Below are 23,886 nucleotides of genomic sequence, written 5' to 3' on the forward strand. Positions count from 1 at the left end.
GCAGAACAGCCCTACACGGTTATTTGGTTGCGTTATAATGCCTTTCACCACTAATGTTAACTTTAAAAGGAGATGGGGTGTGGGGGCGAATGATGTAGTGCGGAACCGTGCTGGCCACAAATCGCCTCTGATGCGCACCAGTGCCTCGCTTGTGAAAGAGCCCTGGCAAACGCCCCCACACATTAAGCACTGTTGCACGACTTTGTCTACTCTAAAAATGTCCTGCAAAGCCATTTGCTGCTGGGCTGCCCTTGTGGGTGGGAAGAGGTTATTTGAAGCATGTTCGCTCTCACTAGGGGGCTGCCAGGCCCTTGTTTCCTTCTTCAGGGAAACACAAGTCTGGGCTTCATATGCAGACATCTGAAAGATCGGCTCTTTGTTTTTTTATCATTTTTCCTGATCATTTCTGGAGCGCTCTTGGGCAACTCTTGTGCATAGCTACATGCCTGAATCGTGTTCCTTCGGCCGATTTTCTGCAACGCAAATAACCCTCGTGCCAAGGGTGCAGTTTCGCGCCCTTTACTGAGGAAATTGATGGCTTTGCTCCCTTGGCATGAATGAAAGCCTGGACTGTGCACTGCCACAACCTATGTTTGACTGGGCCATGTACATCTATCTGTCCAAAACCAGACAATGGGGACTATCTATGTCATCTTCATGACTCGCCCCCTGGGAGACTACACCTTTCCAGCCTGGAGGTCTGAGGCGCGGCCCCTAGTAACTGGATTTTCAGGTCGCCCAGGATCTTTTAGCAGGTGTTTTAGAATCCCATAAAATCAGGTGTCTTTAGGGCGACTCTTGTCTGAAGGAACACGTCCTTACCTTTTAATGCCGTGTAGTGCCCGGCCTACAGAAAGACATTGAGAAGGGTTTCTCGAGAGTACGGCCCCAAGAAGCACTGCAAACACACAGATCCGAAAATACTGATGCCGTGCCAGTACTCATCTCCCATAAGCACAGGGAAAAACTCACGCCCTGCAATTATGACCAGCTCACAAATGGGGCGTCTGCCCAATACATGAAAAGGGAACGCAAACGCTGAAACGTATATCTCAACGGATGCTAAAACATGGAATGAATCCAGAAACGTGTATACTACAGCTGCACACACATATCCAAACACCACGGACATTGCACACTGCTCAAATAAAATCACAAGCATTGGCAAAGCCAGGAGATCAGATAGTCTCTGGCTATTTCTCTCGCTGCTGCACCTGCTGTTATTCCGGTTTGTTGTGGCATCCCTGTTTCCCGGCCTACGCATCTTGGAATGCTTTTTTGGATATCCCTAGATGTGTGTACTCTGACTGCTTCCTTGGGTTTTACTGGGTCTCTGCATGTTTTTCTGGACCGCATTTGGATTGTGCTCTGACTGCTTCCTTGGCTTTTCCTGGGTCTCGGCATGTTTTTCTGGACCGCATTTGGATTGTGCTCTGACTGCTTCCTTGGGTTTTACTGGGTCTCGGCATGTTTTTCTGGACTGCATTTGGATTGGGCTCTGGCTGCTTCCTCGGCTTTTCCTGGGTCTCGGCATGTTTTTCTGGACTGCATTTGGATTGTGCTCCGACTGCTTCCTTGGCATTTCCTGGGTCTCGGCGTGTTTTTCTGGACTGCATTTGGATTGTGCTCTGGCTGCTTCCTCGGCTTTTCCTGGGTCTCGGCATGTTTTTCTGGACTGCATTTGGATTGTGCTCTGACTGCTTCCTCGTCATTTCCTGGGTCTCGGCGTGTTTTTCTGGACTGCATTTGGATTGTGCTCTGGCTGCTTCCTCGGCTTTTCCTGGGTCTCGGCATGTTTTTCTGGACTGCATTTGGATTGTGCTCTGACTGCTTCCTCGGCATTTCCTGGGTCTCGGCGTGTTTTTCTGGACTGCATTTGGATTGTGCTCTGACTGCTTCCTCGGCTTTTCCTGGGTCTCGGCATGTTTTTCTGGACTGCATTTGGATTGTGCTCTGACTGCTTCCTCGGCTTTTCCTGGGTCTCGGTACGTTTTTCTGGACTGCATTTGGATTGTTCTCTGACTGCTTCCTCGGCTTTTCCTGGGTCTCGACATGTTTTTCTGGACTGCATTTGAATTACCCTTCATTTTGACTTTGGTGATTTGCTTCCCGGGGATTGTTGGAACCAAAGCCTGCCTGTCGGTTTTGCGTTAGATTATCCCTGGTTACGACTGCTTTGGTATCACTGACCGCTGTCTGCTTCTCGTCGTCAGTTGGATATTCCCGGTTGGACTCTAATGTGCGTGTGATTAGTTGTGTCCTGGTGCTGTGCGTGGTAGTTTCTCTTGCAGCTTTGTTGGCGTGATTGGTAACCAGCAGCTTGTACCTCTTTTCTTAATATGGCAAGGCAGGATCACTGGCATTATGGGTAATAACAGAGTGAGTGTTACGTATGATAATGGCCAATAGTGGTACCGCCAGCACAGACATTATTTTTTAGAGAGAAATGGAAATAGTACTGGCATTCTGGGCAAAACCAATGTTTGCTCTCTTACTTGAGGATACTGTCCTATATTGGCAAAACCAGAAAGGACCTTTGCTTACGGTTGTATTTATGGCATTATGGGCAAAGCCAACATGAGTGTTCTTGTATAACCCGCATTTCCTGTGGGTTTCAGTATTGTGCATAGGCTATGTGTCACGTTTTGTTCGACTGGCCTGTTTGTTTATTGTCTTTTCTCTGTTTGTTTCATCTTTGCTGCATGGGTTTTGGCACACAGTGTTGCCAGTAGAGAGACATGGTAGGCTCCACCAGCAGGGGGAGCAGGGCTATCTCTGAGGTGATTTCACCTCATGACCTGCGCAAGCCCCCCTGCTGGTGGAGAAAAGTGGAATGTCCCCGGGGAGCTTAGGAGCCCCGAGGGGCTCGTGAGGGGGAGAGCGCCTGGAGATACGAGAGAAGGGAGCTCTAGATCTACACAGAGGGCTCCCAGGCCCTCAGTTTTGTCAGGGACACCCCGTAGGCCGTTCGCCTTTCTAGGCTGGCATTCCTCTCCCTCCCCCCCCACCCCGGGTCGAGAGAGCGTGCCAGTGTTCGATACCCGAATGAGCACTCGGCGGGTGTTTCACCCGGCCCGCCACTGCTCGTGTGTGAAAGAGCGGAGACGGGTTTAGCGCTGCGTCTTTGCAGTCAGGTAGGAAAGGGGAGAAAGAGAGAAAAAAGGACACCGTTCCCTGCGTGTGCCGGCTTGCTGTAACACGTGGGAGGTGGAGGACCATCAGGAAAAATATTCTTATCTGCACCCGTCCCAGTGGCGCTGAGAGGCTGCTCTCTGTCAGTTGCTACGCGGGGGTGTGGGGATCATTTAACTCGCCCTATAACGAGGTGGGTTTTGGCCGACTCAGAACTCCATGTGTAAGGCACCGTGGTGCTCGTACGGGGGTTTGTTCACCCTTGAAGTTGAAAGGTCCCCCTTACGTTCCAGAGGCCCGCCTTGGCCCGTGGGTTAGGTTTGGTACAGTTTCAACTCTCACGGTTTATCTGCACTGGGGGGCTCGCCCAGTTCAAATTGGAGGTGGATTACGACCCGGTAGCTGGACTGGGTGATTGTTGTGTTAAGTGGTGTACGTCCCTGTGACATTCTGTCTACCAGCCGCTGGTCCGACGTATTAAAGTATTTCGTTAACAAACGTGAATGCGTTAACTCTCAAGGAGATTCCACAGATCTATTTAAGTATTTATTTACCAAATGTGAATGCACTGGTTCTCCATTGAACCCACTGGTCTATCTAAGTATTTATTTACCAAAATGTGAATGCATTTATCCTCAAGGTAATCCCCCTGGACCTACTTCAATATTATTATAGCTAATGTGAAAGTGTTGACACCGAAAGGGATCAAAGGAGAACTTGTTCTTTCAAGTACTAGCAGAGAGCTCCTCTTAGGAGCAACGTATGTAATATTGCACAAGTGTACCGAGGATTGATCTGACAGATTTCTATTACATAAACGAAAGCGGTCCACGCTTATTATAAGAAATAAGGCTGTGTCTGTTTATTAAACCAGGGGCACCAGTTTAGCTGTCAGTCATCTGGGCTGATTGACATGTGACTCTCAAGAGGGTCCATCCAAAGTCCCCCTGGGTCTTCATGGTTCTGCACATGTGTGCAGCAAGGTGTTGTACTCCTATGCTCAGGTCTCCTACAGACAATTTTTCTTGCCTTGGGAAGTTTAAAATAGGACATCGTGCCGCATTGAAATGACTTTGCGTTATTCATTAGACAAATCCTGTGATTTACAGCGATACATTTTTACGCCCTGAAGACGGCCCAGTAAGGGTTGAAACACGTGTTGGCGTTTTTGTTGTTTAAGTTTATGGAACATTAAAAACATTTTTGTGGAAATCTTTAAGTTGACAAAGCATTTATCCAATAGTATCATCTGGTACCATTTTCAGATGGATGACGACCTCAATCTATGTCAATGGCTTATTACTTATGCGGTAATGTTCAAGTTGTAAAAGTGTATATTTAATAACATTACCTGGAATTATTTTTGCCTTGCTATACTCCTTTCACATTGATATAGGCAGGCAGCGCAGAAAGTGAGGCACTCTGAACTTCCTGTTTTGACTTGTTTGAAGGGTTTTCGAGAAATTACCCTTCTGGGCCCCACTACTGACGCATACCTCACGAATAGTTTTTCTAACTCCATTAACATTCATAAAAACCAGACCTACCTTTTGGGTTTGTGCGCAGCTCCTTAACAAGGATAATTTCTCAGACACCTCAATTGTGTACTTCATTCAAGCCGATTTATTCCTGTCCTCTAAGATTACTAACCCTGAAGACCATCCTTTTGGTTGCTCTTACATCAGCCCGTAGGGTGAGTGCACTTCAAGCCTTGTCCTGCAAGCCTCCTTACGCAGTCTTTTTTAAGGATAGAGTGGTCCTTAAGGTCAAACCTATTTTTTTACCAGAAATTGTGTCCGAGTTAAACTTAAAAAACGCATACTTCTGTTGTTTTATCCTCCACCTCATCCTGGAAAGGAAGAGGAGAGATTACACAGGATTGACCCAAGAAGTGCACTTAATTTGGATAAGTAGAAGCTAAGACAGGATGATCAACTTTACATTGGTTACACGAGCCATAGGTTGGGTATGGCGGTCACAAACCAACCCTTATCCAGGTGGATCATTTTAGGAATTTCTGAATGCTACAGATTAGCGGGAAAAGATCCTCCTGAAGGTCTCGGAGCTCATTCGACCAGGGGCATGCCTGCTTCCTCTGACTTACAGAGGGGAGTCCCAATTCAGAATATTTGTGCGGGGGCCACATGGTCCTCTGTCCACACATTATTTATTTAATTTGTACAGTGCACATGCAACCATAGGCATTGAGGCGCTGTTGCAGGTACAAAGTACTAGACAAGCTAGTGTTGAGCAGACCTAGTTACATAAGGATACAGCTATGGTGGGTGTCGCATGACGGCAGTTGTCATACAAAACATACATAATCAGGATCGACTGGGAAAAAAAATCACACCAAACAAAATCTAAGGCTGGTGTTGAGCCGGCAAAGTTACATACAGATATGAGGTAAAGTAGGTATAGCCTGAGGGCAGTTATCCTATAAACATACAGAATCATGACAAAGTTTTCAGCATCGGAGCAGGACCTTGGCTCGGTGTGCAAGGAAATGGTTCAAAGTGAGGCGGGCAGCCACAGAACCGGGTGCAGAAGATGCAGTAGGATTTCTCTGCCCTCAGGGAGGTTGAGAGGACGTTCCAGAGCTTGGCAGCAAGGTATTGGAAGCTGGAACTACCAGCTTTGCACCTTTTCACTTTGGGAATTATAAGCTTATCAGCGTAGGGGATCCTGATGGGTCTTGAGGAGTTTACTTTGGCAATTCCTTTGGAGAGGTGAGATGATGCTGTGTTGGAGAGGCCCTAATGGATAGTGGTTTGTAGATCCGCTTCTTTAAAAATAAAATGTTTTAAACTTTCTTTATTATAATGAACAAGTACCCAACTGGGTGCATGACGTCCCCAAATTGTCCCCCCCCGACCCACCCTCCCTCCAAAGACTCACAACATTACAGCCAATATTAACTTTCATCATCCAAATCATGTAGGTATGTAGGTATCACTGTAACAGACGATTGAGATGTCCGGGATGACATTTATAAAGTTCCTTCCACTCATAGTCTGGTTTTCGTAAGGTTGTCTCCTGCATTAGCGACCCAGGGAGGAATCTGGGGACTGTGCTACCTGAGCATTGTCCATTTGGTACTGTCTGAAAGGGGGCCAATAGTCAAACGGGCGAATGGAGCTTGGGAGTGATGAAGCATACATGGTTTCCCTTCGTTCAGAGGTTCATGCATTCCAACCCCCTCATGAATGTGGGAGGGATGGCCTTCCCCCATGTTCTAGCCACTAGGTATCTAGCTATCATAGAGGCCATGCCTAGTAGCTTCTTTTCAGTACGGGTATCTCCTTTGATCAGAGCTACAAGCCAAAGTTCCGGGGTGTATACCCACGTCTGGGTTAGCATCACAGACATTGCCCCCTCTGTTTCCCCAGAAAGTTCTAATGTTAGGGCAGCTCCAGCTTACGTGATAGAAGTCCGCAAGTTCAGTGCCACATCTTTTCCATGTGGATGGGCTCTCAGGGAAGAATCTGCTTAGATTGAGAGGGGAATAGTTAACTTGATGAATATATTTGTAGTGGATCAGTCTGTACCAGCAGTTCAGGGATATATAGCAGGTTTGGATGCAGATGGACTTCCACTGTTCCTCGCTCAGTGCCTTCCCTAAAGATGTCTCTGATGTGGTTTTGTACGCATGTTTCTGTACCACTATCCCGCTTCTTACTAGTTTATAGATGGTGGACACCAGCTTCCTAGTGGATGTGGGGTTGACCACGTAACGCTGTGCCGGAAGGGGGGATAGGGCTTGTGGAAAGTCAGGCCATTTGACTCTAAGAGTGCACCGTAGTCTGTAATAGTGGAGTAGTGTTACTGCATTGTGTTCACCCCTAGATCTCAACTCATCCCATAGTACAAATCGACCATCCCACACTAGATCACCCAGGGAGTGTACCCCCAGAGCTTGAAACCGTTCTCTAAAGGACCTTTCGTGTGTGAGTGGGATTCCTATTATGCTGTACACTGGTAAATCAGGTAGAAAGTAGATGGTGGTTTGTAGTTGTTGATTTATCCGCTCCCAAGCCTTGCACGTTGTCGCTATGGGTTGGATCTCGCCCTTCGGGACGGTCCTCTGTTGCCCCAGATCATGCCGATCAGAGCATCAGGGTAGGTGATGGCTTTTGCCAACAGGGCGTGCAGGGCTGGGAGGGTTCCATCCAGATATAAATTGTGCCTGGGCTGCTAGGTAATAGAGGTATATACCAGGGTACTAAGCTGCCTAGATCGTACGGTAAGGCAAGGGTGTTGTAGGCTATCCTAGGCTGCTTACCCACCCGCACCAGTGTTGTCATCAATCTCTTAATGCAGGTCCAGTAGCAAGCAGGGGGCCATATATGTACATTATTATATATGTACAGAAGTTTGGGGAGTATTACCATTTTTACAAGCGCAATCAATACGGGCGGCTTGGCAGATTGGGAGCAGTATCCAGGCTTCTTCTTTTTGCTCTAGATTCTCTAATGGCGTGATATAGTTGTCTTTGTGTACGTCGTCTCTAGTGGTGGATATCATAATGCCCAAGTAGCGCAATCCTTGTGGACACCAGCAAAAATCATTGCCCACATCGGCCCTTTGTACTTCTGGGGTTAAGGGGAGGAGCTCGAATTTCTCCCAGTTAATCCTGAACCCAGATAGACCAGATCGCCAGGGTACATCAAAGAGGAAGGGCCATTCGACACAGTCGAACGCCTTTTCGGTATCAAGAGCAGCTACCACCATTGGTACTTCTGGGATAACATTGTGTATAAGGGTGAACAGGGGTCTTGAGTTATACTGGGTGGAACGTCCAGGAATGAATCCAGCCTGATCTGATAGAACTAGGGCCGGCATGTGTTGGAGTAAGCAGTCTAAGTATTTTAGCAAGGATTTTATTGTCAGTGTTAATGAGTGAGAGCGGCATATATGATGAGACGGTGGGGGTTCTTTCCAGGTTTTAATAGGACGGTCACTAGCGTAGATCTAGTTGATTCCAGAAGGGTGCCATTAGACATATCGCTGTCATACATAGCCAACAGGTGGGGGGATCACCAAGTCGTACAATTCAGCGGTTATTCCATAGTTGATCCGCTTCTGAATGCGGAGCATTTGTGCATCTTTTCTGGCACTTGAGATGTGCTCTCTTTTTGGGATGTTCAGGGCTGCTCCGAGGGCGTTATTCTGGATAACTTGAAGTTTGTGGATGTTTCTGGAAGAGGTGCCATTGAAAAGGACATTACAATAATCTTTGATCCAATGATTGCACGTCCAATGGTTAGGCAGTTATCTTTTGAGAGGAAGGGTCTGGCTGCATTAAGGACTTTGTTAGTGTAAGCAGCTGAGGAGGCAATGGTAATTACTTGCCTGGTCATGGTGAGTGAGGCCTCTAGATAGATCCTTAAGGTCTTTACCATATTAGAGACCGGAATAGAGCAGTTGTCTATCGTGAAGGCAGAGTATTGGCTGTTGAGGCTCTTTAGGGCGCTCGGAGGACCAACAATCGGGATTTCTGTTTTTTCGCTGTTGAGACAGAGATGATTGACAGCCATCCAAGTCTGAATTATGGAATAGAACAAGTTCAGGGTGTTAGAATCTTCTAAATAGTTGCCTGAGAGGGGGGTCAGAATTTGAGTGTCATCGGCATAATTTGTGTATGCTATGCTGAGAGAGTCTATGATGTGGAATAGGGGCCGCGTGAAGATGTTGTAGAGTGTAGGGGCGATGCAGGATCCTTGTGGAACACCACATGTGATGGGAGTGGGGGGGCATTGGCTATCTCAGAAAACACCCTCATGACTCTTCCATTCAGGAAAGATGCTATCCAAGCAGTGGCTGCTGGTGAGAAATGAGTGTGAGGTGTGAGGGGGTGGAAGAGGATCTGGTGGTTGACCAAGTCAAATGCTGCAGATCAGTCCAGGAGGAGGAGCAGGGCTGACTTGCCTTCATCCCTAATCTAAAAAATCAATTGGATGAAATTGAGCATGGTGGATTCTGTGCCATGCCTTGGGCGGAAGCAGGATTTTCTAGGATGTGGTTATCCTCCAAAAACTGCTGAACTTGGGCAGCTAGGTCCAGGATCTTTAGGAGGAAGAGAACAGTGGTTATTGGCCTGTAGTTTGTGGCAACGGCAGGATCAAGGGATGTTTTTATACCAGACGTGGGAGTACCCAGGCTTCTTTGAGGCTGGCTGGAGCAATACAATGAGCAAAGGAGGGGTTTATGATGGTGGTGCTGATGGGGGTTATTATGTCGGCACAGTCTTTGATGAGGGGTGCAGGGCATATGTCGCTTTTACATTTCGACGTTTTTAGGCTATTAATCAGATTGGCTATCGGAAGTCTGTATCGAACTTGCAAGTAAGTGAAAGTGTGAAAGATTGCAAAGAAACAAGTGGATGCTGATGGTTTGAAGTGCCTGATCGAGGAAAGACAGAACTGCCTGCAGAGGAAGGTCTGAGCCCAGAGGAGGGGGACCTGAGAGAACAGATGAAAGTAAACCGAATATTTGTTTAAAAAGACCATAAGAATTCCTGAATGCTATAAGCTAATTGAACTGGTAAAGTTAACTGAACTGTGATTTGAAGGCTATAGTGAACCCGACGGAGGTATGTCAAGTGAAAGAAACAGAAGGTGAATCCTGCATTTTGTTGGTAATGATTGACCATTGTGGTAAAGATGAACCCAACAAAGGGGTATCGCGAGAAAGCTGCAGAACAGAGCAATCCCGCAAAAAGTCTTGCACTGCCAGGCAAAAGACATTGATTCGAGGGATCCTGCCTTTTCGGACGAAACCGCTTCATGTTGCCTATAGACTCAAGGGGTGCTCAGTCATGCCACTATTCTGCCTTGTCCCGTGATGCAACATGGGGTAGGGAGTGTATTAGTTCAGCAGTCCTAAACTAGCGAAACCCTTTTGGACCTTTTAGTTTGCAATACACTTTTTACCACGTATAGCATTTTACAAGGCAAAAGCTGTGCCAACCATTTTGTACAGGATTACATTTTTTCATATGACTAGATCCTTGAATTGGGATATGTATGAAGGACGTATCTGGAAGAAGGTACTACATTTACCAATGAGATTGCCCATGGTTTCTCTGAGGTTCGAGTTGGGGTTGTTAACTCTGTATCAAACCTTGCTGTTGCCAACTAATAATACTATTCTGGAGGATCTAAGCAAGGCACTGATGGAATCGGGCGGCCCATTGGACATTTTTAAAAACATGCAGAATCTATTTTAAGATTTTGGGGCCATAAATGTGGACACCTTAGTATACAAACCTGACTCGACAAAGAGATTGCTTTATAGAGATGACTAGGTCGTCACCATTGACCGAAAGAGGTCTTATTCCCTGTACAAGTTGGTCCATCGTTTGATAAGCCATTTGGATCTATACCATTCCATTTGAAAATATGTAATAAAAAGAATAGCCAAAACTAAAAAAGTGTATTGTCATCAGTACTATTCCTATCTACCATTAGCGGCACCCTAACTTCCTATAGGATCGCCATGATAAAGTGCCCTTTACTGCTGGAGAATCGATTAACTTGACAAACACTACCTCTCTGACCAAAGCCTTCTTTTAAATGAAAAGCGTTTGCATGTTGCTCCACAAGTAGTGATGAAACCAACACGACATTATCATGTTTCTCCGCACATGTGATTCTGAGAGATTACTCTGCACACGCCACCAAATTTAACACATTGAAAGTATACTTAAGAACCATAGATTGTCATCGCAGTAAACAAATGACATAGCTCTTACTTGCCAAACCAATCGTTTAGTAATACAGCACTCGGCATCGTATAACCTTTATCTCTGCACTATTTCTCCCAGCATGATGAAGGGTCACACAAGGAACCTCTTGTGCACACTTGGACTTACCCAAAAGAAGCTAATGGCAAACATATCCCGCGACATACCATGTGCATTTAGGAAGGACAGTACCCCTTCTGACCTTTCCCTGTAAAACGCCCTCTCTCATTTCCCCTAGAAACTCCTTAACTTTGGGTGGGAAAAGTGGGGATTTTAGGAATAAGCACCATGTATTAGTCCTGGAGATTGCATCCAGGGTGCACTCGAGTGGTTACTCAAAATTATTACCCGAGTCCTCGGCTCCTCCTAAAGTTACTGAGAACAATTTAGCCAATGTCTTCCAAGAGGGTGAACCCAACGTGGGGCAAGGCATGCCTCTTCTGGTGGGTTAAACCATGATTGTTCTTTTAGATTGCCTACTCAATAGATATTTGATAGCTGTTCAGGGTTACCAATGGTATCCAAATCACAGCACTTGTGTGCCATCTGTAGAAATACCTGGACCCACACAGTCAGACGCACAGGCTAGCGCTTCTGAGCAATTCCTTGACTCAATACCTCACACCCTCCCTGGTCTACTCATTGCCTCATGCTCCCCATGGGGGCCAATGATCCTTGAAAGCTAACTCAGCACTCCTATTGGTGGATGTTCTCCATATCTTGCGAATTTGAGAATGCAACTGCCTGGTACTGATCAAGGTGTTCTCTTTCCTTGCATGCGCCATGTTGGGGCCGCTGGTACTGATAATGTTGCTCTCTTTCCTTGCAGGCGCCATGTTGGGTATTCCTGTTGTGTGCAGCAGGGCTTTTCGCTTACCAATCATTGGATGCTATTGATGGGAAGCAAGCCCGGAGGACCAATACCAGCACGCCGCTGGGTGAACTCTTCGACCATGGCTGTGACGCAATCTCCACAGGTGAGCCTATCACTGGGGCAGCTGCCAGCGACTGCAGCAGTGGTGATTATGATGTTAGACAACATTTAGTTTAGTCCCTGAACGTAAAGCCTTCCTCAGTGCATCACTTGACTGCCAACGTCATCTCCATGAACGTTACAGTTGTTTAATTTGACATTGTTGCTACTTTTGCTCGTGTTGCGATTTGTGGTGGGATACAGGCAGGCAGTAAGGATCAGGGAAAGGACAGACACAGCATTCTCACAGCTGAACAGAGCCTGCAGTGTTCTCATTCTGAGACTTGCATTCTTCCTCTAGTCTATGCAGAGGTTCAACTATGAACACTGGGTTCTGAGAGACCTTCTATGCCTACCTTACACAGCGTAATGGGTCTCATTACAAGTACAATTACGGCAGTGCGGGACAAAAACTCTGTTACCACTGCATTACTGCACCGCTCTACTACAACTTTGGTGTGCTGGGGGAAAAACCTACAGCAAAATGCTGGAGGTAATTCAGCTGCCTTACCCCCCAATAAACAGCCAAATTAGTAGAATTACAACCAGCAGTAATTCGGCCAAAATCCCCATGGAGTCCTGGGACTAACAAAGCCATATCACCACCTGTAATCCTGTAGTAATTACGCCGGACAAAGTGGTGGTTCGTTTGATGGAATTCTGGTAGTTTAGCATGGGAATCCTGTCAAACTTGTAGTGAGGCCCATTTGCTTTGTATTTTCTTTTGCATTTTAAGAGGGTTTGTGGTACTTTGAGTGAAATATTGGGTGTGATAATGTTGAGCGGGGTTAGTTTTATAATTAAATTAATTATGATTCATTTTTTTTTCGGATACACTGTAGGAAATTCAGAATTTGAGCTATTGTTGGCGACTGAATGAGACTCCCTTTTGTTTAGGAAAACTTGTGCGGTCTGTATGTATGGAATGATTAAACACCCAAGTAATTTTGTTGGATCAAGAGAGATGACTGTTACCCCGGCTGTTGACTAGCCCATGATTATCTCTGCACCTTAGTTATGTTATGCATAGTATCCACACACATTGCTGGATCTGAAAGGGGGTGAGGTTAGTTGGGAGAGAGGGGAAAATGCAAGGTAGCTCTGCTGATCTGTTAATGTGTGCACTTCACAAACCCCCAGTTACTGTGTGCAAGTCTGTTTCTATGCAGTGTCTCAATGATATAAGAGGAATGTGTCCAGACATGAGTTTTGTGTGCCCATCGGGCTAGGGTGCATTGGTCAGGGATATGGTGTGTAAGCCGGATGTCCAGGTGTATAGTTCTGTTTGAGGTCTGCAGAGGGGATTTTCAATTGCTGAGTGTGAGTGGCAGAGTTGGTTTGCATTTAGTGTTTATGAGCATGAAGAAGAGAATGTAAGCATTGGGACAAACAATACGAACAACTTAACCTAGGATACTAAGGAGCAAAATGCAGTGGGGTACCATTTAAATAGAACAAGCAGTTCATACAGTGGGTCAAAAGTTAATATAGGATGGCGGAGTGTTGGCAGAGTGCGGCAGTCAGCAGGATACTCTGATTCCTTGTGAGCACCCAGCGTTTGTTAGTTTAACAGCAACATTAACATCAAATGTGCAGCGGATTGTAGCAGTGCTACAGTGTTTCTACAGTGGCCTCTACCTTGGAGGCGGGACTTAACTTCTAAAACCCCAACCCTGACGCAGAGCGTCACAGAGTGTTGGCAGCGTGTTAGCAGAGGGTGCTGGGTACTACCACTCGATCCAAAACTTCTTCCACGAACACGGAGCCAAATGAAAACGGTGCATTACCCTCTGAGCAGACTTCAACTCATGGTCCATGCACAATTCAACAAGGCATAGAATGCCCAACCAAAACAAAGAGGGGGATCACAGGAACCTTACCACATGTAAGCGAAGCGGGCCCCCACATCTAAAAAAAAAAACGGAAAAAACGAGCGGTGTACTAACAAAACTGCGCTCCATATCCTTTTCTGACATCAAGAACCTCAGATGGAACTCAAACCTAAAGATACCAACTCCCGGTTAGCAAATCAGCTAGATGGAACAATTCCACAGAAAACAGCTGTTACATCAGAAAACATGGAAAATTCATAGCACGATATTTCAGATGCTGACCTTTTAGTGGCCACTGTCTGCTCAGTTCTGATAAATGAGAAAAAAACAGTGCAAGCCTGTTCTCGTCTCGCCCGAGAAGGCTCTGTTCTTACCAGAAATGGAATCCTGGGGAGCCCTAGCGCACTCAGCAGTTCATAATAGTAGTCGTACAATAGACTCTCCTACAAACTCAATCCCTATAATACCAAACTGTGAGCGTATGAGAGGAGTATCTGCACATGCGCACCCTGAGGTGAACACACAAGTGCTTGAGTCGCCAGAAAAGAACACCGAGACACACAAGATTTTCATATCAGAAATTCGAAAGCGACAACTGGGAAAGTTAGGCGCACCCAATATAGTGGTTAACGAAGAACATAGCCGGACAACCAGAACGGGAACAAGTCATATAACTGAAGACACAAGTCTGCCTCCCAGCCATTTGTCGACACCCCGTGCGAATGCAGAAAATATCCTATTGGCAACAAGAGGTGCAAAACGAACAATACTGGAAGTAGACGCTGATCGGTCAATCACATCAATGGTGCCGGGAAAAAAAGGTCAAACTGGTGAGCAATGAAAGAATGGACTTCTCCAGAGCTATGGGCGGGCTTATAAGAGCTTCTTACTCAGGAACTGCTGTTAGAAATCCCATGAATGTGCAGCAAAGAAAAGAGCAAATTGGAGACTCATCTGAAGACTGAGGATTCACATAGTGAAAGCTCAGATTGTTACAGCTCTCGAAAAGAGAAGGCTCAAAAGAGCGGAGTACATGGAGTGAATCCTAGACATGAAAATAACTTATGAACGCAGGATGACCAATGTGCTACTTTACAGGCAGCCCTGCCTTCAATAGTAACAAAAACACTGGCACACTTTCCTAAGTTATATGAATCTTTGCATGACAACTACAAAGATCAAACAACAATCATTGCTTTAATGCAACTGAAATTGACTTTCATTGAAGTGAGAAAAGAGAGCAAGAGAAGAGTTAGAAAGCAGCATGTTTTTATTGTTTTCACCGTATAAACAATTTACATTGAACCAACAATACCCTCCAAAAAGATCCCCCTCCCCCTCCCCTGCCCATCATCCTCCGGAAGAGTTCTCTTTGTTTCAGTGGTTCTCGGGACTGACTAAGAGGTGAATATGTCCGTTATTCTAATATTGTGGGGGCACCATTGTTCCATATAGTCCGCTTGTATGTATTCGATAACCCCCCCATTCCTTTATGAAGGAGTCCTTTGATCCCTGTAGGTTGTGCGTGATCCTTTCCATGGTCTTTTGTGACTAGACCTTTTGTAGCCATGTGTATATAAGTGGTGGGTCTTGCTTCTCCCAGTTCTGTGCGATTGTAGCCCAAGCCGCTATGACCAAGCCCATAAAACTTCTCCATTGCGCCTTGGTGTATTTCTTGGCTTGTTGCTCTTTCAATCTGCAAAGCCAGACTTTCTCCCCCACTTGATCCGCCTCAGGAAACATCTTTTTAATTTCCGAGAGCAATTCAGTCCAGAAGCCTTTGACCCCTTGACAGTCCCACCATATGTGCCTCCACGTGCCGGTTTCTGTGCAGCGTCTCCAGCAGCGGTCTGACGTTTTCAGGTACATGTTGTTGAGCCTCTCAGGTGTGTAATGCCGTTGGGTGACTATTTTTATCCACATTTCCCTGGTCTGGGCTGCTCGTGTTATTTTAGGGATGTCTGCCCATAACGCCTGCCACTGTTGGTTCGTGATTTCTTCCCATTTTTTCATGTAAAGCCATTTTATTTCCTCCTCCTGCGTATTGATGAAGTTGTAGAGTGTGGAGACTAGCTTCCTGTCCCCTGAGTTGGTAAGGAGATACTTTTCAAATGTGGTCAGTTCCCTGGTCGCCACCTGCGCTATTTCTGGCTTTGTTAACCAGTGTCTGGTAGCTCATATTTGTACCTGTCCGCCCTCGTAAGATTCCACATGGATTTACATTCTCCAAATGTTCTCACTTCGTTGTCCTGGAACATTTCCCCAATTTTTCTGCACCCTGCCTCTTCCCATTTCTCGAAGGCCCTGTGCTCTAGTCCCGGTGGGAATTGAGGGTTTCTGCATATGGGTGTGAATGGGGCATTGGCCGTGGTCATGTTTCTCTTCCGCGTTTGTTCGTCCCAGGCATTCAGTTTGGCTTTCATGATCTCTCTAATTTGAATGTTTGGTTGTCTATGTTGCTTAAGTTTCCATAGGAGGTCTTCCAGTGGGGTTCTTGCGACCGCCCTGTCCTGGGTCACCCAGATCGTTAGTTGGTCATCGCTCAGCCATTCTTTCAGGACCCATAGTTGCGCCGCGTGATAGGTTTTAAATGTGGGAGTGCTAGTCTCCCCCCTCTCTGACGTGGGTCGTTAGGACGTTCTAGCTACCCTTGGGGATTTCCTGTTCCAAATAAACGATGAAACTGTCTTTGCCAGCACCTTAAAGAAGGAGTTAGGGATTGTTATCGGGAGGGCATGAAAGTAGTACAGCAGCTTGGGGAGAGTGTTCATTTTCACCGATTGGATTCTCCCCCACCAGGAAATATTTAGCGGGCACCATTGTTCCAGATCTTTTTTCACTTTGGCAAGTAATGGGGGTAGTTCCATTTGTAAAGTGTGTCCACCCTGTGCGTGAGTGTTATACCCAAATATTTTATACCCTCTTCCGCTATTTTTAGGCCTATTGATCCCGCCTCCCTTTCCAGAGTTTCTCTGTTCCCCGCTAAATGTAGAATTTCTGATTTTTTTCTTATTTATTTTCAGGCCCGAGATGTCCCTAAATGCCTCTAGTATTTGTAAAGTACAGACCATGAATTTGCTGGGTCCTCTAGCGCTACTAGCATTTCGAGGGGATTGGGTCCTCCGACGTATTCCATGTCTGACAGTAATCACCACAGCTGTGCTGCTTCGGAAAATCTTTCGGCATCCTGCGTCGATGATGTCGATACGCTATCCTCGAGGGCCTCCGGGCGTGACCGTACTAGAGACACCGCTCGTACGCCTTCGGGCTCGGTTGGGCGGCACGATTCGCGGGAAAGGTCCCGCTCGGACAAGGGGAATCGTTCTAGTCATGCCCGTTCCAGGTCCCGGTCTTGACGCCCTCGAAACCGTTTGCACCTGTGAAGTCTTCGAACAAAACGTTGACGCCTGTGGCGCCAAGGTCGTCGAGGGACTCTCTCGGCCTCATGGCATCCTGCATTCTTCTGGTGCCAGAGGCCAGGTTGCGGATGAGATCTTTGCAATGGGCACTCAAGCTCTAGTGGTCTCAGTCCTCCGGCAGGATGTCGGACCCCGTTCAGGTGCCGTCCTCGGTCACACAGGACATTCTGTGGTGGGCCGTCGAAAGCAATCTGATGAAGGGGGCTCTGTTTTGGCTGCCCTGGCCAGAGGTGACGATCGTAACGGACGCGTCCCTCGCGGAATGGGGAGCTCATGTCAACGAACTGACAGTCAGCGGTCGTTGGTCTCTGTCACTCCATATCAATCTGTTGGAGCTGAGGGCCGTCAGGCTTGCCCTGAAGGCTTTTCTGCCAACTGTGCGAGGAAAGAATGTCCTGATTCTGATGGACAACACAGTGGCCATGCACTACCTCAACAAAAAGGGGTGGGGGGGGGGGCGGGTCACTTCCTCTGTGCAGGGAGGCGATGCAGCTCTGGTTCTGGGCAATCCAGCAGGAAATTTCGATCTCGGCCGTTCATCTGGCCGGAGACAAAAACGAGACGGTGGACGCTCTGAGCAGGCAGAGCGCGATCTCTCACGAGTGGGAGTTGGCTCAGGAGATTCTCCTGGAGATCTTCGCCCTATGGGGGACCCCTCAAGTGGATCTCTTCGCCTCCAGTGTCAACCGGAAGTGCGAAAGGTTCTGCTCGTGGGAATTTCCTCCAAGAGGAGCCTTAGGAGACGCGTTCGTAGTGGAGTGGTCATTCCTACTGCTGTAAGCATTTCCTCCAGTCCCCCTCATCCCGCAAGTGCTGCGGAGGTTACGGAGGTTCGGTTCCCGGATGATCCTCATTCCTCCGACATGGGCCAGGAGGACGTGGTACCCAGACCTTCTCGACTTGTCCCTCTGCCCTCCACGTCGCCTTCCCTACCTAGACGATCTGCTCTTACAGGAGGGGGGCTCAGGTTCTCCATCCAGAGGTCAGATCCCTCAACCTTCACGCTTGGCTTCTGAAAGGTTGAGGTATAAGGATTTGGACCTCCCTGAAGACGTGATGGAGGTGTTGCTTTCGGCCAGACGGCCGGCGACAAAGTCCCTGTACCGTTGCCGTTGGAGAAAGTTCTGCGTCTGGTGCAGGGTTAAGAATGTGGATGCTTTTTCATGTGACATTCCTGTGGTTCTGTCTTTTTTGATTTCTTTAGCCCACAGGGGCTTGCAAGTGGGTACCCTTAAAGGTTACCTGGCGGCGCTGTCCATATTTAAGCGCTCGTCTGAGGAGTGTTCTTATTTAAACATTCCTTTCATTTCTCAGTTTCTAAAAGGGCTCACTAATGTGTTCCTCCGTCACCTTTTCAGGTGCCTGGTTGGGATTTGAACCTTGTTCTCAAGTTTCTAATGGGTGCTCCGTTTGAGCCTTTACATTCTTGCCCTTTGAGACTGTTAACTCTTCAAACTGTATTTTTAGTTGCGGTCACTTCCGCTCGCAGAGTGAGTGAGTTACAGGCACTTTCAGTTAAGCCACCGTTCACTGTGTTTCATAAGGACAGGGTTGTCCTTAGAGTCCGTCCGTCCGTCCTTTCTTCTGAAGGTGGTGTCGAAATTTCATTTAAGCCAGAAGGTTATTCTTCCAGCATTTTATCCTCCTCCACATCCTGGTAAGGAAGAGGAGAGGCTCCATAGGCTGGATCCTAGGAGAGCTTTAAGCTTCTACATTTCACGCATGTCCCTGGTCAGAGTTGACGATCAACTCTTTATTGGGTACGCTGCAAGGCGGTTGGGACAGGCTGTTACAAAGCAGACTTTGTCTCGATGGATTATCTTGGCAATTTCTGAATGTTACCGCTTGGCGGGTAAGGACCCTCTGGTAGGCTTACTGGCTCATTCTACTAGGGGTATGGCTGCCTCTACTGCCCTGCAGAGGGGTGTTCCTATTTGTAACATCTGTGATGCAGCCACCTGGGCTTCGGTCCATACTTTGGTACATCACTACTCTGTCGATTCTATCCATGAGCAGGATCTGGCCTTTGGCAAGGCGGTCCTTTACTCTGCAATTTGATTGGGCATTCTAAATTTGTATTTTCGAAATTCTTTTCCCACCTCCTTACGTTCGTACTGCTTTGGGAGTCTGTCATAGATATGGAATACGTCGGAAGACCCAATCCCCTCGAAGAACAAGTTACTCTCTTACCTGGTAACGTTCTTTCGATGGGATGGTCCGACGACATATTCCATATCGCTCCCTCCCTTCCTACCCCGCTACAGAATTTCTTATGCGATTGCATCTTACATTTCCGCAAGGCTTTCTGTGGTCATATTGGCAGTAGATTGGTGCCACACGTTCTGGGAAAAAACTACAACTGAGGCTACGGGCGTCGTGCGTCCTACTTATAACATCCGGTGACGTCGGCTCGACGGAGGCCCTCGAGGACAGCGTATCGACGCAGACGCCGAAAGATTTTCCGAAGCAGCACAGCTGTGGGGATTACTGTCATAGATATGAAATACGTTGTCGGACCATTCCATCGAAAGAACGTTACCAGGTAAGAGTAACTTGTTCATCGTCTGCATAGGCAATCGCCTTATGTTGGCTGCCTGCCATCTCAATCCCCTTTATTTGGATAGATTCCCTTATTTTGATCAATAGCGGCTCCAGAAAGATAGCATATAGTAGGAGGGAAAGCGGGCAACCCTGTTTTGTTCCCCTAGAGATCCTTACCCTTTCCGTGACTTCTCCATTGGCCGTTACTCTTATCGATGGGGAGGTATAGTTGGCTTTGACCATGTTTATGTATTGTTTCCCAAATCCCATGTATTCCAGGGTTTTAAAGAGTATGGACCATTCCACCCAGTCAAAAGCCTTTTCGGCATCTAGTGATAGTAGTTTTGCTGGGGCGTGAGTAATGTTTATTTTTTCTATTAGATGAATTAGCCTTCTAAGATTGTTGTGTGTTTGCCTCCCCGGGATGAAGCCTGATTGATCCGGGTTTATTAGGGAGGGTAGTAGCGGGGATAGCCTAGCCGCCAGAATTTTCGTATACATTTTAGAGTCCAGATTTATTAATGCAATGGGTCGATATGAACCGAGGAGGATCCTTTCCCGGTTTATGGAACACCAGTAACTTTGCTTCATTCATGGACGGGGTTACATTCCATTGTCTTTGAAGGAGTTTAACAGTCTTGTGAGGATTGGGGTTAGGATGTCCGCATATTTTTTATAGAAGGGGGCCGTGAAGCCATCCGGGCCGGGTGCTTTGTTGTATGGAAGATCATCTATTGCCTTCTTCACTTCGTTTTCTGTTATCTGGGAATCTAGTGCTAGTTTGGCGTCTTCTGGTATTTTTGGGATGGGGAGTGACTGCAGGAATCTATTTTGGTCTTCCTCATCTGGGTGCTCTGTAGTGTACAATTTTTGATAGAATACCTTAAATGTTTCCCCTATATCTTTGGTGCGCGTTGGTGTCTCTCCTTGTGCCTTTTTGATGTTTCGGATGGTCATGGATTTTTGCTTTGCGGAGAGTTGTCTTGCTAGATATCGATCTGCCTTGTTGGCTTTAATGTAGAATCTTTGCTTGCGGTAAAGGAGGGATTTCTCTGCCTTTTTGTTACAGAGGAGTTCCAGTTGCCCCTGCGTATGTCTCATTGCCTTCTTTAAGTTTCTGGTGGGATGGATCAATAGCTCATCTCAAATCTCTGTTAGTTTCTTTTCCAGTTCTCGTTCCCATCTGTGTCTTTGTTTGTCTCTAGTGGCTTTCAGAGCTATCATGTGTCCCCTGGTTACTGCCTTAAACGCCTCCCATATAGTTCCCAGTGGGAAGTCGCCTGTGTCATTGTGCTCAAAGAACTGTGATATTTTATCTCTTATAGCCTCTCCCATCACCGGTCTGATAGCAGTTCCTGCGGCAGCTTCCAATGCCATAGGCCTCCCTCTTTCCCTGGGGTCGATAACTCTAGCCAAATCGGTGCGTGGTCTGACAGTGCGATGGGGCCTAGTTCCATTCCGTGAACCTTACCCAGAATCCCGACCGATACCCAAAAATAATCTATTCTCGACATCGTATTGTGAACGTGCGAGTAGCATGTATATCCTTTGTTGTGACCCTTAAGCTCCCTCCATGCGTTGCATAGTGCCAAACTATCCATATTTTATTTAGATGGTCGGATGGGATGCCCTGGTTGTGGAGTCCCCCCGTGCTCCTGTCTGTCTGAGGGTGCCATGCCATGTTAAAATCGCCCCCCATTAACATCTCTCCTTTCGTGAACCCCTCCAATCTCCCCAATGTATCCCGCAGGAAGCCATCTTGGCCCGTGTTTGGCGCATAGATTGATGCCAGAGTTAGCTTGGTGTTGTGTAACTTGATATTGGCGAATGCAAGTCTCCCTTCCTTGTCTGTCTGCTTGTCTACCAGTATTGCATCCATTCCCCCCTTTATTGCTATCATTACCCCTGCTCTCTTGCCTGCAGCATTTGATTGTGCCAGTACATTGTACCCTCTTAGGCGTACTTTCCCCCAGTCCTGGGCTCTAATATGGGTTTCCTGTAGCAGGAGCACTTCAGCCTTCTCCCTCCTGAGCATATTCTCTACTTTTTTCCTTTTCACGGGGGAGTTCAGGCCACTTATATTTAAGGTTAAAATTCTAATCTTCCCCATATCTACCGGCCCATATTGGCTGCCTTTTTAGCACGAGTGCTGTGGTCCCAACTCTCTTCCGGAATTGCCCCCTACCCCACCCCCCAAAACTCCCTAACAGACCCCTAACCAGTAACCATAAACCAACTTTGATCCCGAGGAGGGCCCTTTTTTTTCTTTTGCATTTAAGTAATATTGGTCGGATTCTGCTGTATTGCTTTTTTCTTTTGGGTTATCTTAGTATATTTCTTTGTGATAGCAGCAGAGGCGGTTTGCGAGGAATTCTTTGATGAGGTTAATGTATGAAGTGACGAGAATTCGATCAGTTAGTTGGTGGGGCCCGTTTGATTTTTTTTTTTTTAAACTGAGGGTGTTGAGTTAGGGCTTCTTTTGGGTTTAGTAAAGATTTTGAAGGTTTGTTTCGACACAGTCGATGATGTTGACTGTTCCATATTAGGCTTCAGAGGTACTAAGATCTTAGTGTTTACCTGTGAAACGCAACTGAGCTGGTTGTTTGTTGTTGAATCATTGTATGATGAAGAGAAATAGATTTGTTTAAAGTAGGAGCGCCATCCCGCAAAGGGGCAACCATGCTAGGTTCTGGTGATTTCTCTGTGCTTCTGCATTGACCAACATTATTTGGCACATCAGCTGTGTGGAGACTTAGAAGTTAGGTTAGAAGGTGTGTTTCAGTGTTAATTTTAGAATCAAGTGTTTCGTAAAGTTTTGTTATGGAAAATAATGCTGTGTTCATAACCTGCATGGTAATTTCTTTAAAAGGTGGGACAATTATTTTAGGAGAGGTAGGAATGGATGGGAGAACTGGTACTGTTTTCATAGGAGTGGGTTGAGTGAAGGATATGGATAGCTTTGAGGACTTGTGAGGGCAGTTAGTGAACATAATGGGTGACTTTGACAATGTGGAAGAGATCGATAACATAGATGGAATTGGAGGTGAAAGACGAGACATACGGTTTGGCAAGACCAGTGGTGTAGCTGATAAAGGAAAGGCAAGGTCTTGTGTTGTCATCGCTATTAGAATTGATTTGCTATCAGTCGGCTTCGTTTTGTGTTGAATCTGCAAGATCGGTCAAACAAACGGCAGTTGTTGCACTGATGTGGATCTGGGCTGTAATTACATTAATTTTGAGGTCGTCTTTTTTTTTTTACTTAGCATTTAAACCATAGCAGGCACCATGTGCCAACAATCCCAACATCCCTCCTCCCTTCCCCCGGTATATTCCACATTTCAGTTATTACATACTGTCCATCGTATCTCGACTTGCGTATACATCACATGGTATCACCTCCAGTTCAGTGCTTTTGATGGACAGGTGCTGGCTCTGTGTCCTTTAGGTACATTACTGTAATTCAGTCATGTCTTGCACCCCTCGTTGTTCTGTAGTTTAGTCTACGGCGTGACAGGGGTTCCAACGCTCTCGTCAGATTGACCTATTAGAAGGTGCGTGTAAGCATCCCACATCCCTCTATTGCCACATCTGTTCTGTCATTGACCCCCAACCACTTTCCATATAGTTACAATATAGGACATCTGCATTCCATTGAGAGAACTGTGGGCTTTGTTCCCTCCTGCCCCCCACACCATCGCTACCTGCCTTTTAGCCAATATCGGAAGCAACCCAACAAGTTTTAAAGTTTGTTTGGGCTCCCTTCTAGTGTATCGCAGCAAAGCCATCATCCGGTCTGGCTCTATCTCCTGGCCCATGACACCGCTGACTGTCTCGAATACCTGTTCCCAAAAATGTTTTATGGTCGAGCAGCCCCAGGCCATATGGAGGAAATCTGCAAGCTCACTGTTGCATGTGGCGCATCTGCCAGGGTATCGGGGAAGTATTCCTTCAGCTTAGCCGTTGTGTAAGAAAATTGGTGTAAATTCTTAAAATGAATCAGTTTAAACCTCGCATTGATAGCCCCTTTCCTGGTCATCTCGCAGCAATATTTCCACATTTCTTCTGAGTTTTCCAATCCGAAGTTCTACTCCCATTTCCGCCGTGGCGAGGACTTCACCACCCACCAGAGCTCATGCACATAGTGTACAATCCTGATGTTACCCTACTGCCCAGGCCTTCCGGAAGCAGTCTATCTAGCATGCGGGAGATCTGTGGTTGTTCAGGGAAGGTTGCGAACAGTTGACG

At 46.7% G+C, this 23,886-nt stretch overlaps 1 protein-coding gene across 5 annotated transcripts in view; it reads left to right on the forward strand.

The window, feature by feature from the left end:
- The window catches only part of CHPT1 (choline phosphotransferase 1), a 759,006-nt gene that overhangs the window by 135,443 nt on the left and 599,677 nt on the right, over positions 1-23,886 (forward strand). For all 5 annotated transcript variants that reach the window (XR_011281925.1, XR_011281924.1, XM_069629892.1 and 2 more), the window contains exon 2: positions 11,706-11,853. Coding sequence is in view for 3 of the 5 variants with exons in the window: in XM_069629892.1 (XP_069485993.1) it covers positions 11,706-11,853 (148 nt within the window). In the remaining 2 variants the exon portion in view is untranslated. The remainder of the gene's footprint in view (positions 1-11,705; positions 11,854-23,886) is intronic.

Source organism: Ambystoma mexicanum, chromosome 12 (genome assembly GCF_040938575.1).
Source record: "Ambystoma mexicanum isolate Mex_15411 chromosome 12, UKY_AmexF1_1, whole genome shotgun sequence".
Lineage (NCBI taxonomy): Eukaryota > Metazoa > Chordata > Amphibia > Caudata > Ambystomatidae > Ambystoma > Ambystoma mexicanum.